We start from the raw sequence: 15,709 nt of genomic DNA, 5'->3' as shown, positions 1-15,709 counted from the left end.
GGGACCACAATGCATACTGCTCTATGCGCAGTGCTAAACATCCTGCGCGGCAAGCATTTGAAACACGAGACTTAGAAGATGACACGTTATTTTATATAATTGAATACCAACTTACTTGATGCCGCTTCAGTCAGATTTCATTATATTTATTTTATGGCCTCCCCTTGCAAGTATGGTGTTCAGAGGCATATTTACTGGTATTGGTTGTCATATGTTATCAACATAAAGAAAAGATTCAAAAAATGACATTGAACTATTTCAGTGTTATTTCCTTTCCATAAACCTTACAGAAAAATGATAAATATTATTCTACTCTTAAAATAAAAGTTTGTTTTTAAAGGGTTAGTCTCCTAATCACGAGAGCATCCGTGGCTTAGGCGGTAGCGCGCCAGCCTCTCACCGCTAGATACCGTTGTTCAAATCCTGATCACTCCATGTGAGATTTCCTGGACAAAGCGGAGGCGGGACAGGTTTTTCTCTGGGTACTCTGGTTTTCCCTGTCATATTTCATTCCAGCAACACTCTCCACTATCATTTCATTTCATCTGTCAGTCATTAATCATTGCCCGAGAGGAGTGCGACAGGCCTCGGCAGCCGGCACAATTCATATACTCGCCACAAGTTAGGGGCTTCATTCATCCCATACCTGACCCGGTCATTGACTGGAAAACAGGTTGTAGGTTTTCATTTTCATTCAGTCTCCTAGTCACGCTTTATTTATTTGGCATATTCAGTTTCATATTAGCTAACTCCTACGTATGGCTTCATCGTAAGTTAGTCTTTAACATCAAGACTGCCATCCATGTATCATATTTAACAATGCCTAATGCCATCTTACAGTTTCTTTAGATTGTGAGCATTTCTCATACAGAAAAATTTGTAAAAAATATTTTTGTTTATTCTGTTCAATAGATCCATTGACTTGGAATTCTTATGTTCCTGCCTTGTTTCTTAATACTGTTGTTTCTCACACCACAGATGCAGAGTGATGTACTGTCGTGAAAAAAAGTATAGGCACCCGAATCAATACGTTACTACAAAGTTTTTGTCCCACATAGAAACAAGCTGCACCAAAATTTAGCTTATTTTATTCTACATTTAATTATGTAGAGTAGAGATTTTGATTGTACACAGTTAAAATTTTTTTGTAGGTTGAACAAACAAAGTGCTGGTATTTTTTCAATTTCCAATGGAGCGCTCACTTAGAAAAATTTGTAACTTAAAAAGTATTGATCTGATCAATAGCAAACTTCAATATGACTTACAGGAAATTGTTGATCTGTATACCAAGTTTTAATTTCATTTGCTAGTTGTGAAAAAAGGTTCTTATAAATTTTCTGAAACAACTTTTTCTTATTACGGGGTGATATCCAAAAAGAAATTGTTAGTATACAGTAAACTAACGAATACTTTTAACATATATTTAAGTAAACAGGAAATTGTTTTAAATTAGGTTAGAACATAAGTAGATCCATCTTCCCTTCTCATTTTACCACCCCACTCAACCCTCCCCACATTTTGTAATTAATTTTATCTTTTTGAAATTAGTTTTGTTTTAAGCATAACAAAGGTACTATTTTAAGGTGGTTTTTTGAGAAGAAGAAAATTCTCTGTAATTTCACCTAAGCGATGTTATATAGCTGAAGACGTTCCTAATGAATGAAACATGTTATAATTAATATGCTTAAAGCAAATATATAGTATCAAACAGGTGGAAGTTTACTTTTATTGATTTAATGTAAATTCTATATGATACGGGAAATGAAGCAGATTTCTTGCAAACTTTCTGGTAAACCGGATACCTCTTATTATTGCTCTTTTCACTCTCGTTTGGAATAAAACATATTGCACTGATGACTGTGAAAAATTCTCCTACCGATAACTGTGGTTTGGTTGGCATCTTCAATCGATGTGTGAACAATGAGAATTGCAGGCACAAAGATAGGTTTTGTGAGAATCTTCACTATTCTGTTCTGAAAGGAATGTAAAGGTTGTGTGTTTATCCTTCATCGTTGGCTTTTCCTGTGCAGGAAAAGTTTAAAACCTTACAGTGTGTTCCAAAAAATTCTTTACTCTTTGTCAGACTCCATAGCTGAACGGTGAGCATGTTTGTTTTTGGATACAAGGGCCCCAGGTTGGATTACTGGCCAGGTCATTGAAATTTATCTTAATTCGGGGCTAGGTGATAGGGCTTATTCGAAGTGTCTCCTCTCTTCAAGGTATCAGTAGCAATGGTGGGATGCTTTCAACATTTGAAACGTCTTGTATTTAAAGTTCTCGGTGATGGGGGGAAATACCACTCTTCGTCATCTAGCATGTTATTCCCTTATTCCACTTTGTCACTCCACAAACACTGCATTGCAAAGTAGCTCTAAATGACTGAAAAGCTGATACAGAGCAGTGACAGAATTCAGTTGGCATGGCAAACAGACTAACTGGGTACCACTGCTTGGCTGGTACACTCCTTTCTTCTCACACAACCACCCAGTTAAATATAAATCAGTATAAAATCAACAATTGCATGAGGCAAAACACAGTTTTAATTTCAGCTTGACATTCTCATGAGCTTTGTAACAAGCTGGACTTTTTTATGGCTGTGATCATCACCCTGTAATGAGAAAATTTGTTTCGCCAAATTTACGAGAACCTTTTTCACAAATATCAGATGGAACTTAAAACTTGGTATACAGATCAACAATAAGTTACTTTAAGTCGTATTAAAGTTTGGTAACTATCAGATCAATACTTTTAAAGTCATGAATTTTCTATGTCAGCGATCCGTTGGAAATATAAAAGCCTTCTTTTTGTCAACCTGTGTTCATATTTTAACTTAATACAATTAAAGTCTCTACTCCTCTTAATTAAATGTAGAACAAAATACAGTAGCTAAATTTTGGTATAGCTTGTTTCTAGGTAGGACAAATGATAAACTTTTTATTAACTTATTAATATTAATACCTTTTTTCCACGACAGTAAATATAAACAGTGTTGGTCCATGCATTATGGGTCTTTTTTGCCTTGATTTCAAGTGCATTTAAATTTCATCAATTTTAGATATTTTGTATTAATTTTATAAGTTACCCTATTGCATGTTGTTATTCTCCAAAATTATAATCAACCACGTTTACAGTCGGGCAAAAAATTAATTTGTTATCCCTCTCATACCACCTATATGATGGTTAGACTCTATAGTTAATGATTTCAAGGTAAGCTTCCTCAGTGCTAGTTAAGTAAAGGAGATCGATCCTAAGGGTACCTAATTTATTTTTTGGTACATGTTTCACGTTGCACTAACACATCGAAGGTTTTTGGCGACAGAAGGATGGCAGACGGTTGGGATTGGGAGTGTAGCATATGACGACGGATTGCTGCCCCCATGAAACTCAAATGGGATGCTAAATTGTCCCTTTTTATTAATTCTGGTTCCATTTTGACGCTTTTTTAATAATGGCATGACTGCAGTAGTTGCAAAAATGTTAAATACGTGGAAGGCTCTGCTGCCGATTGTGTGTTAAGTAAGTCATATTCCAAAATCAAATATCTTTACACTGCGTGAGTGACAACTACAGTAGAAATTGTATTATCTGGACCAATTGGAACTAGCGGGTGTCCGAATAAGCAAAAATCCCGAATAATCTACTTCAAAATTTTAATGAAATAACCACACAATAGGTACAATACAATATATAAAATATTTGCGAACAATTATGAATTCAAAATTCTAAACATTTAACATAAACATACAGTACTATACATAAAAAACATTTATGAACAATTATGAAGCCTCAGAGCTAATTTAACATATAGACGTAGCAAGAAAACCCCCACAAAAGCGTGTTCTCCAAGTCGCAAAACTTGATGCTGCAACGTGAGGCGGCACAGCTGTATCAGCTTTCCTGACAACAAATGGTAAAAATGTCACGCTGAAAGATCGGAAACGTTTGGAGGAAATAGTTTCTTCAGGAAAGTATGTGAATGATGATCATAAGTGGTGGTGCAATCCTCAGTTATATGATCAATCCCACTGTATTTCTACAAGTTGTCATGTTATAAGGTAAATATATCAATGTTTATAGTTCATAATACATCTAAGTGGTATATTTTGGAACAAAAACACTGGGTTGTTGTTTTTTCCTTTACGTCGCACCGACACAGATATGTCTTAATGGCGACGATGGGATAGGAAAGGCCTATAAATGGGAAGGAAGCAGCCGTGGCCTTAATTAAGGTACAGCCCCAGCATTTGCCTGGTGTGAAAATGGGAAATCACGGAAAACCATCTTCAGGGCTGCCGGCAGTGGGGTTCAAACCCACTATCTCCCAATTACTGGATACTGGCCGCACTTAAGCGACTGCAGCTATCAAGCTTGGTTTGAAACACTGTTAAAACCTTAAAAATATCAAAAGTGAATAATACACTTCAGTTCTTTGTTTCAAGTGGGAAGTAACTTATTCAGATATGCTATATTCTAATTGGGTGCTGCTAAATTTTAATGGCACATATCCCATTTGGTCCCTTCTTTTAGTCAAGACAATCTTGAAATGTTTTTTTTTTTTTTTTCTTTCTGAAAATCTGGTCACCCTTAGGTAGTGGCCTTGGCATTAATTAAAGTACAGCCCCACATTTGTCTGGTGTGAAAATGGGAAATCATGGAAAAAGATCTTCAGGGCTGCCGACGGTGGGTTTCGAAGCCACTATCTCCTAAATGCAAGCTCACAGCTGCGTGGCCTTAACCACATGGCCAACTCGCTCAGTACCCCATCTCTTCACTGAGGGTTTCAAACTAGACACTTAAAATCATAACAGTTATGATGAAACTGTATAGATATGGGAATCTGTATGTTGGTGTATTTTTGAACATAACCCTGTTTGATCAGTTTTTATATTATAAAAATTTAGTTACTACCCAGACAGTCCAGGCTGATACAGACAATAATCATGACTTAGAAATTACAAGATTGAATCTATGGTTTATAAGTGAAATTTCCATTGTATTAGTCTTATCTGACTTGTCCAATACTGAAAATAAGAACAGATGTACAAAAGCAAGTACAAGTAAGAAAACAATTGTGAGGCATCAGAATGAAAAGTATTGAAGTGTATTATATTTATCTTCTAAGAATTTATTAATATAAATGTTACTTGAAATGGTCAGAGATCCACAGAAAGTAGGCTCTTATATATTTGCCTGCAAATAACTAATGGTACATGTAATTTTCCTTTGTGGAAGAAAATATGACACTTCACTGTTTTATTGTTCTCAGATGTCTGTATGCTGTGAAAGAATTTCTGATAATGTGCAATTTACAATTTGTCTACATATTGTATTTGTGTATAGTGGGGCTGTTCTTTAACTACAAAACTGCCTTAGGCTTAAAGTTTAAGTAATTTTTAAGATAATTTTGGTGGTCTGAGCCTTAGTGAGAAAAGCTGAAACTTGGTACCCCAATACAGTGTAGAACTCTAAAATTTGGAGAGAATGGGGAAGTTATCCTAAAAGTTCATTGTGCAACTCTTCTGTTTAGATGTTGATGGAAATTCTGGTGGACGTGATCCTTTACTGTTGGGAGGCTCCCTTGGAGGTTCCAGTGACACAAGTCATGATGATGAAGACTTGGAACCACCTGCGATTGTAGTGTACTTAGTGGACCCCTTTACAATGGGAAGTGATAGTTCAGATTTACAACGTTTGGCCTGTCTTGGACTCCTCCGTTGCTTTACTACTGTGCTGGCCACAGTCCCAGATAATATTCGTAATAACATCAGTGTACAGGTAATTCAGAGAAGAACCTTTCTACAATAATTAGAGAGACGGTTTTAGTGAGAAATATGAAATAATAAATTATGCTACATTATAGTCCTATTTTGATAAATTTGTACATGAGTAATATTAAGTGTTTTGTTTTGTTTTTCTGTTCAGAATTCTGGAATTCTTCTTTGTACATGAGTTATTCTAATACACCTTCATCAATATTCTCCAGAATATACTCAAAGGTGTGAAATTGCTTTGACTAACTTGTGCAGTACACGAAAGTAACTCTAAGGGCCTGTACTACGACTGTCAGATAAACAGCCAGATATGTAGGCTGCAGTTTTGCAAACTAGAAGTTAAATATTTTTTTGCATACTACCAACGGATTTTAATGACAGTATTGTTATGCGGAAGATGTAGTAACATTTTTATTGCGTTGGTAATAAGGTTACTGAAAAATATAGTGAAATTTAGCGCGGTGGTATACGTGTTCCCTGGTGTTTTCATTTGTTCAGCCCTATTCCTTTTGAAATTGTATTACTAGAGTCCAGTATCAGACTCTTATTAAGCTATAATGTGAAGTTCAGGTCAAAAACAGAATTAGGACTGAAATCTACATATACGAAGAAATGTTAAAATTAATTAACTCTAACGAAACTCAGAAATGATTGTAGAAAATGAAAAAGACTGAAAATGTAACCTGGACGCAAAAGTTAAGACGCAGGTTATGTATCTTATCAATCAAATAATTCCTACCACATGGTACTTTTGTTTTTTGTTTAATACTATTTACGAGGATGCGCGTTATAGCGAAAGTAAAGTTTATATTCGTAATTAATGCCACTGTATGCTGCGTAGGATCATTAATTTAATTATTATCTCAATTTATTGTTGCTAATTTAATAAGTAGTTAGTTTCTATTTTCCAAAACAGTGTTAGAATAGTAACTGGCAAGCATTTATTTCACTTTAGTGTAAATACTTAATAGCACGTTATGAAGTCAAAGAAATGTAACCTCCTTAATGTTCTCATTCGACAGATGGATCACCATGAACAATATCATATACCTTTACTCCATACGTGCATTGCGGATAGATTTGGAATAGAATTCAAGCTTTTAACGTGCGTTCTAATGATTAGGTAATGTGTACCCTACGGACTAACATTTAGAAGGTAAAAAAAAAATTGGATTATTGGGACTCGGACCCATAAATAACTACATAGCAGCGCCAAACTATGTTACCGTAACGACTTCAGCTACCTAAGAAGCTTGCTAGTAAATTGCTTGCGTGCAACTCATATTGTCAGTAGCAACAACTTGTTAGCTTGGGAAATCTTTAAAAATTCTGTGAAATTGGACAGGAAGCATGATATATTTTATAAATTTATACATAGATTGCATTATAACAACGTATTTTTCGTATAGCATCATGCAGATGTAGATTAATCTTGATGTGTAGCCATCTTGATTCTTACAGTAGCATCCCCGATAAGCAAAGTCCCAGATAAGAGCGTTAACTGCCTCTGCAACTTCGGCAAAGCTAAACTCTAGAATATTCTCCCAGACTGCACATAAACGAAAGTCGTAGTACGCATTTTCAACATAACTTCCAGATAAATGAGCAAACTGCCGCATAAATTTAAACCGCACTGTTATCTGGCTGTCGTAGTAGAGGCCCTAAGAGCCATATAAGTTGTTGATACACAGTTCTGTACTTTTCAATTTGTATACCCAACTAGGTAGTAGTAAGAACTTTCTGTTATCCCTGTGCCAGAAGAAGTTGCAGCCCATCAGTGGGCAAGGAGGTTGTTCGAGAACTGGGCATGCATAATAGTCCTGATGGCACAAACCTGCACAAATCCATGAGCTTGGTGGTGAAAGGAGGGGAATGGAAGGTTGTGGAGGGGGTATCTACTGCTGTGCTACTGGGAACGAAATGAAGCATTGTTACACTAACATAGTCGCTTGCTGACAGGAGAAGGAGCACCACAGACAAGAGCATTTAGTTACCAGGAGCCAATGGTCTGTTCGGCAATAAGTTGAAACATGTCATTACCTATGAACTGTTCAAAATATTCCAACACATTGGATTCATCTTCGAAGTCCACATTTACACCATTAGCACCAGAAAATACAAATTTCTGGCGTGAAACACCACGCGGCGGGAAAGGTTGAAACATGTCTAGCACTTCGCCTTCATCCGATTCGTCATGTTGTTCACCTTGTTCTTCATTCTCATTCTCTGAACCACTTTCACTATCAGACTTGCCTTCATCTGTATCAAACCACTCATCTTTGGATTTCTGAGAAGACAAATCGTCACAATCATTCTCTAAGTGTTGAATAATCTCATCTTCTTCGAGCGTTTCCAACTTATGCTTTGAACTAGATGCTGCCATATTTGGCCTACTGTGGACAAGTAGCACCGCACAGTTGTAAAATAAAAGCAAATAAGCTTCAAGAAGCGTGACATGTGGTATTTGCTGCCATCATGCGGGAAAAACATCAATTAAGACGACAATACACGACGCAGCAAAATAGCTTGTCATACCCAGGAGATATTCGCCGTAAAAGACGAGTACGTATATATTTGTCATACCCTTTACCCTGTAACATTCAGCGTACAAGTATATACGTCATGCCCAATTAAGAGGTTAAGGGAGATAGTGGGGATTTTTTGTTGTCTTTGTGTTCAGACTTTTATCTTAACCCCTCTAGCATTTAATGTGAATCTCAGAATGCACGGGTAAGCTCATAGTTGTTGTTACTCGTAATGTAAATACTAAGTTTCATGTAATTTCACCCAGGTGTTTTCTTTAGATGTTTGCAACAAACAGAAAAATAATTAAACTGAACTTAAATTTGGCCATTACTTGCCCTGTTTGGTATCAAAACCAAGAATCAGGCTACTGTATTTGCTCGCATACCACTCTCACTTCAATTTGGGTTATGTTCCACCTGACGTTATTTGACTGGTACAATATTTCCAGCAAACTTCTACTCTAAGGACTTAAATTTTAGTCATATTCTTAACTGATGTTACAGTATTTGACTGGCAAAATACTTCTGCTCTTGATTCCGTATGGGTGTCGAACCTGGAGGTAAAACAGCTATTCTGCAGGGGTAATAATGCTGGTATTGTTTGGTATGTAGATAATAGAACGACAGATCAGCACCATGTGACTTGCATTTTCTTGCATGCAGAGGAGAGAGACGAGGGTGCACAGAGACAGGCGAGAACGACTCGGTTTAAGTTTACACGAGCACTAACTCGCACGTTTTGTTTGTTTTGTATTGTACTTTGTATCAAGCTGTGCAAGTGTACATACTGTTCTACAAGATAATACGTCCTGTTCTAAAAAATGTGTATTATTTGTAGGTATGTACAAACAATAACAATTTTCACTCCTTTTGATGTGTTTTTTCTTTCAAAATTGTTATTAGGAAACCAGTTACAGTAAAAGTCCGCTATAGCGCGTACGGCATATAACGAGAACTCCGTTATAGCGACAACATTTTTCTGTCCCTTTAAAATTCCTATATTAAACTGTGTATCGTCCTTCGGTTACAGCGACAACCCTATCACTGGCGCATCCGTTATTACGAGCGATTAAGCGCGCACGATTTTTTCCGTTACGGATATTTATGCACCCCAGCGATGATATTGCATGCGATCGATTACCTTCGGCATCGTTTCCTCGCTATGTGCACTAGCGATTTCTCTTGTCGACATTCGAAGGCGATCTCGGAGTTGATTAGTAATATCCGTCGACAGTTGTTCCGTAAAGAAAATTTGAAATGAAAGAGAATATATTTTTGTAATAAATGCGTAAATAACGTGTCCGATAATGGTTGTTAACTCGTTAAAATTAAGGCTGACTAAACGACCGCTTACTTTTGAGGCTAAATACTGCAATTAAGTAAGAATGGGATACACCTTGAGATATGGCAGAGTGCTTAATTGATTTCAAAAGTTAGTTTATATTTTGTCGCATCTGGTTAAATTACGGAAAGGCTATTATGAAAATTTATAGCGAGAAAGGTATAATTTCTCTACTTGCGCTTGAAGTGTGTTTTCATCATACGTATAGTATGGTTAAGTTAGGATACGTGACGCTGTTTGAATAAGAAAACTGAAACGTTTGCAACAAAATGCTATCGATCATCTTCGGTACGGTATAGTTTTCTCACTTTGTTCATTTGCGAGCGCTCTCGTTGACATTCAAAGGCGATGTTGGAGTTTATTAGTAATACTCATTGACTGCTGTTCTCTAAAGAAAATTCGAAATGAAAGAGGAAAACACCTTTTCGTAATAAATGCGTAAATAACGTGACCGATAGCAGTTGTTAACACGTTAAAAATAAAGACTGAAGTAAACGATATCTTAATTTTAATGTTATATACGGAAATTAAGTAAGAATGTGATACACCTCGAGATATGGCAGAGTACATCACTGATTTCAGAGGATATTTCATGTCTTGTCGCGTCTAGTTACGGCTGTTTACATGTAAATTTTTCACGAGGAGGTTATTTCTCTACATGCTTTTCAAATATGTTTTCACGATAGGCTACATATACGGTTAGGTTAGGTGACGTTTGAAGAAGAAAGCTGAGGTGTTTGCCACAGAAATCTCTGGAGTGATACCGTATTTCTCTGAATCCAAGACTTTTTTTTCTCTCAGAATCTCATGTGAAAACTCAAGGGTTGTTGCATTCGCGGCCTAACAGTAAGTTAATGGATACCACTGGCAACTACCGTGGTAACTACGCTGCTTCTTTTCATACGCGCACAGAACTCGCTGACAATAAACGACCGCCTCTTTACCACACATCGCTAGCCACGACAACCGGTTGTACAGAGCCTGTGTGTTTCTCAAATCTGCAGAATGACATCAAAGCATGCGACCCTTCGAATTCTTAGAAAAGCCATGGCTACTCAGTGGCAGAGTCATAACGCGTCTATTGTACTTGACGCTTAGTAAAATTAAGATTTATAGACAGCAGGAATATTTTCGTGATGGATAGTTGTATTGTAAAGATACGTGGAAAAGGTATTGCCGGCAAATTTTCAACGGGTTCTAGTCGATATTATGATGCCAATTATAAGTTCATGTTTATTAAATGCACGGAAATATAGAATAATTGTGCAGCCGCAAGAAAATACGGCATAGGCCTAACTGAAGCCAATATTTGGCGTTAGCGTGAAGACAAAGAGCTAAAAAATGCGCACTGTACAAAAAATGCATTCAGTGGTCCGCAGCAAGGACGCTTTAAAGAAGTCGAAGATGAAATTGTGAGGTATGTGCACGAATAACGCAAGGGCGGAATGGCCATACCGTGGCGCAATAAACTCGTCCATTGACTTTCAACGTTCGCGATTAGGCCAGTACATCGCTAGCCGCTGAATTTGGCCGAACCCGACAAGCGAGACGTGCGTGTAGTGGCAGGCAGTTATATCTGACGCTGCGTAAAAATAACAGTTTTATAGACTGCAAGAATAATTTCCCGATGGATCGTTGTATTGTAGAAACGCATGGAATAGGTATTGCCGGAAAATTTTCAACGAGTTCTCTTCTGTATTATGATGCCAATGTTGAGTTAATGGTCCTTAAACCTGCAGAAATAAATAATTGTGCAGCTGCCAAAAAATAAAGAAATACGGCGTGACGAAATTCAATGTTCGGCGTCTAAAAATGCATAGGCCTACTGTAAGACAAGGCATTCATATGATTTTACAAATTTCTTTTTGAGCCTGATTAAATTTTTTGAAGGAAAGAGTGGGGTTCATCTTGGATTCGGAGATATACGGTACTATATTTTTTCAGAATGAAATTAAACATACACTTTCACGTAGTATCGGATTACGAAAAATAACAAACAAGTAAGCCGTAGTGTGGATATCATCTACGGAAACTCAAGTTTTGAACAAACTGATTGCCGTTTCATACCGATTTTAAAGTGGAATGAAGGGTTTTCCGACTTTTATACAAAAATCGGATATAACGACAATCCGTTATAGCGAGTAAATTTTTCGCTGTTATGAATTCTCGCTATAACGGACTTCTACTGTATTTCGCGTCATGAGAGGTTATTTTCATGCAACATACTGAACGATAGAATAAAAGTCGTTAGCCAGCAGTAAGTAGTTCATGTATTTTTCTATGTCAGTTCATTTCATAACAGTGTTTAAAGATTGTTTTATGTGACATGGCTTCTGCATCCAGAAAAAGCACTCGTATAAAGAAGCATTTCTACAATAGTGTTTCACGAATCTTGTTGGTAAGAATAAAGAAAACACTTAGTGTGTTGTATGTAATAAAGTTCTTTGTGCAGAGAGCATGAAAGCAAGCAAACTAAAAGAACATTTTGAGAAAGTTCACAGTAAAGATACTGATCTTTTTTAAGAGAAAAGGGTGTTCTGAGGTCTTCACGATTGGATTCCACAGAAAATATACAAAAGGCAACTGAATCGTGTCTTGAAGCTTCATATCAAATTGCTTATCTCATTGCTATGAACGAAAAACCGCACACTGCAGGATAGGAACTCATCAAACCTTGTTTGTGTGATGCATTGTCGCTCGATATTGGTGAGCAACATGTGGCTAAGATTAATCAAATATCACTCTCCAATACAACAGTTCAAAGTCGTATTTTAAAGTTGAGTAATAATATTTTGCCAACTGTTATTTCTGAAATTAAAGAAAGTCCTATATTTGCGCTGCAATTGGAGGAGTCAACCGATGTGGTTTCATGTTCACAATTACTGGTATTCACTTAGTACATTAAAGATGACCGTGTAAAAGAGGAATACTTGTTCTGCAAGTCTTTGCCCACCATTACTCACGGTGAAGACGTATTCAAAATTCTAAAACAGTTTATTGAGGGGGGAAAAAGACTGGACTGGTCAAAGCTAGTTGGCGTTTGTACAGATGGGTATTAGATTTGTTCTGTATTTCAAGCACTCGTGAAACAAGTTGCCCTGCTTGATGCACCGTTATGCATTGGTTGTTAAGACGCTTCCTTCAGATTTACCAAGCGTGTTCAGTGTCGTAGTAAGAATTGTGAATAATTTTCGCGGCAGCGCTATGAATTCCAGATTATTCAAAGTTTTGTGTGATTAAGTTGTTGCCAAATTTAATGGTCTTTTGTATCATACAGAGGTATGCTAGTTGTCGAGAGGGAAATTTTTAAACAGGGTTTATGAGCTCCATGAAGAAATAGGATTGTTTCTTGAAAACCAGACAGCGCAAATAGAGTTGTACTAAAAAATAAAAGATATAAAATTTGTCGAAATGCTGGCGTATCTTGCTGATTTTTTTCAGGGAAATTAACAGTCTGAATATCTCAATACAAAGAAATATGATGAATATCTTGACAGTACAGGATAAAGTTGCAAGTTTTCTGCATAAATTGAAACTTTACCATTGTGGAGTTCAAGTTGGTGATATGTCGATGTTTACACAACTGTATGAGCCGTTGGTAAATGATGAATCTTTAAAAAAATCACGTTTGAAAATTTCGTGATTCACCATTTATCTGCAGCAATAGACTCACTGAAATAATATTTCCTGGGCATAGACAATCGTCAGTCCAATTCTTGGATATTAAGACAATTTTCTACTCATGTAATGTTTAAAGACGAAGATGTGTCAGCCAAAGTAGATTTTCCCCAACTATGCGAAAATAGCACTTTCAAGGTGGAATTTCAAAATTATGACCTCAGTACATTTTGGTGGAAAGTAGGTGGCGAATATACTATTACAGTTGACAGAGCTCTGAGAATGATAATACCTTTTCCTACCACTTATAGTTGTGCGAGTAGTTTCTCGAATTTGCAGAACAATTCCAACCTTCACATTAACTGTCATTAATTAAGAAAGTACATTTGAAATTGTAATCACGTATATTTTTGTGCAATTTTGTGATTAAAAAAGGCTATTTGTATGAATGTGTTGTTTTGTTCAATAACATTTTAAAGGGGAGAGGGGTGGTAAAATCAGTTTCCCTGCAGATCGTAGGGGTAACAAGACTGGAAAGGTTAGGAACCACTGATATAGTGAGATTGTAACCATGGTAGCAAACAGTTCATAAAACGTGCAAATAAGAATGGTAAAAGATTGCATTCTTTTAGTGCCACAGAAAAACTGAGGATTATTAAAGAGGCTGGTGAATTAGAAGCAGGAAGATAATATGACATTCCAGTTCATATTTCATGCAGTACCTGTGTCAAGGGACTTCACTGTTATGAGGGCAAACGAAGCGCAATGCTGTTTGCCACACCAATGCAGTGGCCAGAACAATCATTATGACAACTTTTTTTTTTAATGACCAACGTTGCCAGTTACAATAAGAAAAACAGAAGCAAAATTATATATCCAAACCTCTTGTCAACTATTCGACCTGTACCTTATGGACCTGACGTACCAGTACTTACTCCACCTGGTAACTTGAGTGATGAAACTGAAAGCAATCGGATGCTAAAGAAATGGATTTTGAGCCACATCAATATGACACACCAACATACAAATGTACTTAATCTGATCTGAATGACTTGACAAGGGATGTAGAGTTAACCAAAGAAAAGAGTGAGTTACTTGGCTCAAGACTATGTGAAAAGAAGATATGGACATCCAGGGTTACATTTTCCTAGTAAAGAAATCGTGAGAAAGAATTTTGAAAATATTGTACACAAGATGATCAACTTATATTTTGTACGAATGTTCAAAATCTTCTGAATCAATTGGGCGAGAAAGAATATAATCCTAGCAACTGGTACCTTTTTATTGACTCTTGCGAAAGAAGTCCTAAGGCTGTTTAGCTTCATAACAGCATCATTCCGCCTTCCATACCACTGTGCACTCTGCAGAGTAATCCAAAACATACGAGACATTTAAGTTGGTGCTTGACAGAACTAAATATCATGAGCATGAGTGGCAAATTTGCGGTTACTTCAAGGTCATTTTATTGCTGCTGGGAAAACTTTGGGCTACTGTACATTGGCCTGAAAGGGAATAGCTGCAATCAGGATCCAAGAATGTCTCGTTGACTATGAAAAAATTTTACTTTCACCCTTGCATATCAAATTGGGAATGATAAAACAGTATGTTAAGGCACTAGACAAAAATAGTCCATGCTTCAAATATTTATGCACAAAATTTTCCACATCAGATGCAAAAATCAAAGGAGGAGTATTTGATGGACGCAGATTCGTAAACTAATGATGGACAAAATTTCACAGAAATAATTACCAAAATTGAGGAAGATGCATGGAATGCATTAGATGAAGTAGTGACAAATTGTAAGAAACCTGTTGGACAAGTTAAGCCAACTCGGTTGTAATATCAGCCTAAAGCTTCATTTCTTAACGTTGCATCTGGACCACTTCCCTCCAAATTTTAGGAGCTTTAAATGAAGAGCAATGTGAAAGGTTCCACCAGGATCTCTAAGGTGCAGATCGGCATTGAACAATGGGACATTGGAATGTAAATATGATGGTTGATTGTCCATGAAGACCACTCCAGAGAGTGCTCATGAACTTCAAAAGCACACAAATTCTATGGGAAACGGTTAAAATATAAGAGAGTAAATGCGAGTACGCTTTCAACTTATATATCATTTACTTTGCTTGCTAACTTGTTCAGTTTGTATGTTGTACCTCCCTACTCTGCATGCACAATTCAATCAATACTAAGTATCAAAAATTTTACGTGACAACAAAATAACGTTTTTTACAATTGTCATTTAACCAGATGTGATGCAGCAAAACAAAATTCATTTTAGAATTCAGCTTTACAAAATTAATAAAACCCACCCAATTCAGTTTATGCTGCAGAAACGAAAAAGTTCTGCGTCTTTTCTTCTGGCTAGTGTTAACCAATTGTCATCACTACCTGTTAATGTCAGAGTATACAGTTTTTCCTGCCTAAGAATATGTTTGACATGCAGTATATTT

General features: G+C 36.6%; 1 protein-coding gene across 2 annotated transcripts in view; it reads left to right on the top strand.

Moving 5' to 3' along the window:
* skd (mediator complex subunit skuld) overlaps positions 1-15,709 on the top strand; it is an 888,725-nt gene that overhangs the window by 795,716 nt on the left and 77,300 nt on the right. For both annotated transcript variants that reach the window (XM_067142112.2, XM_067142111.2), the window contains one exon: positions 5,528-5,775. In XM_067142112.2, coding sequence (XP_066998213.1) covers positions 5,528-5,775 — 248 coding nt within the window. The remainder of the gene's footprint in view (positions 1-5,527; positions 5,776-15,709) is intronic.

This window comes from Anabrus simplex, chromosome 2 (genome assembly GCF_040414725.1).
Source record: "Anabrus simplex isolate iqAnaSimp1 chromosome 2, ASM4041472v1, whole genome shotgun sequence".
In the NCBI taxonomy this organism is placed as follows: Eukaryota; Metazoa; Arthropoda; class Insecta; order Orthoptera; family Tettigoniidae; genus Anabrus; species Anabrus simplex.
Note: the sequence above shows the minus strand (reverse complement) of the source record. Positions and strands in the feature narration are given on the sequence as shown.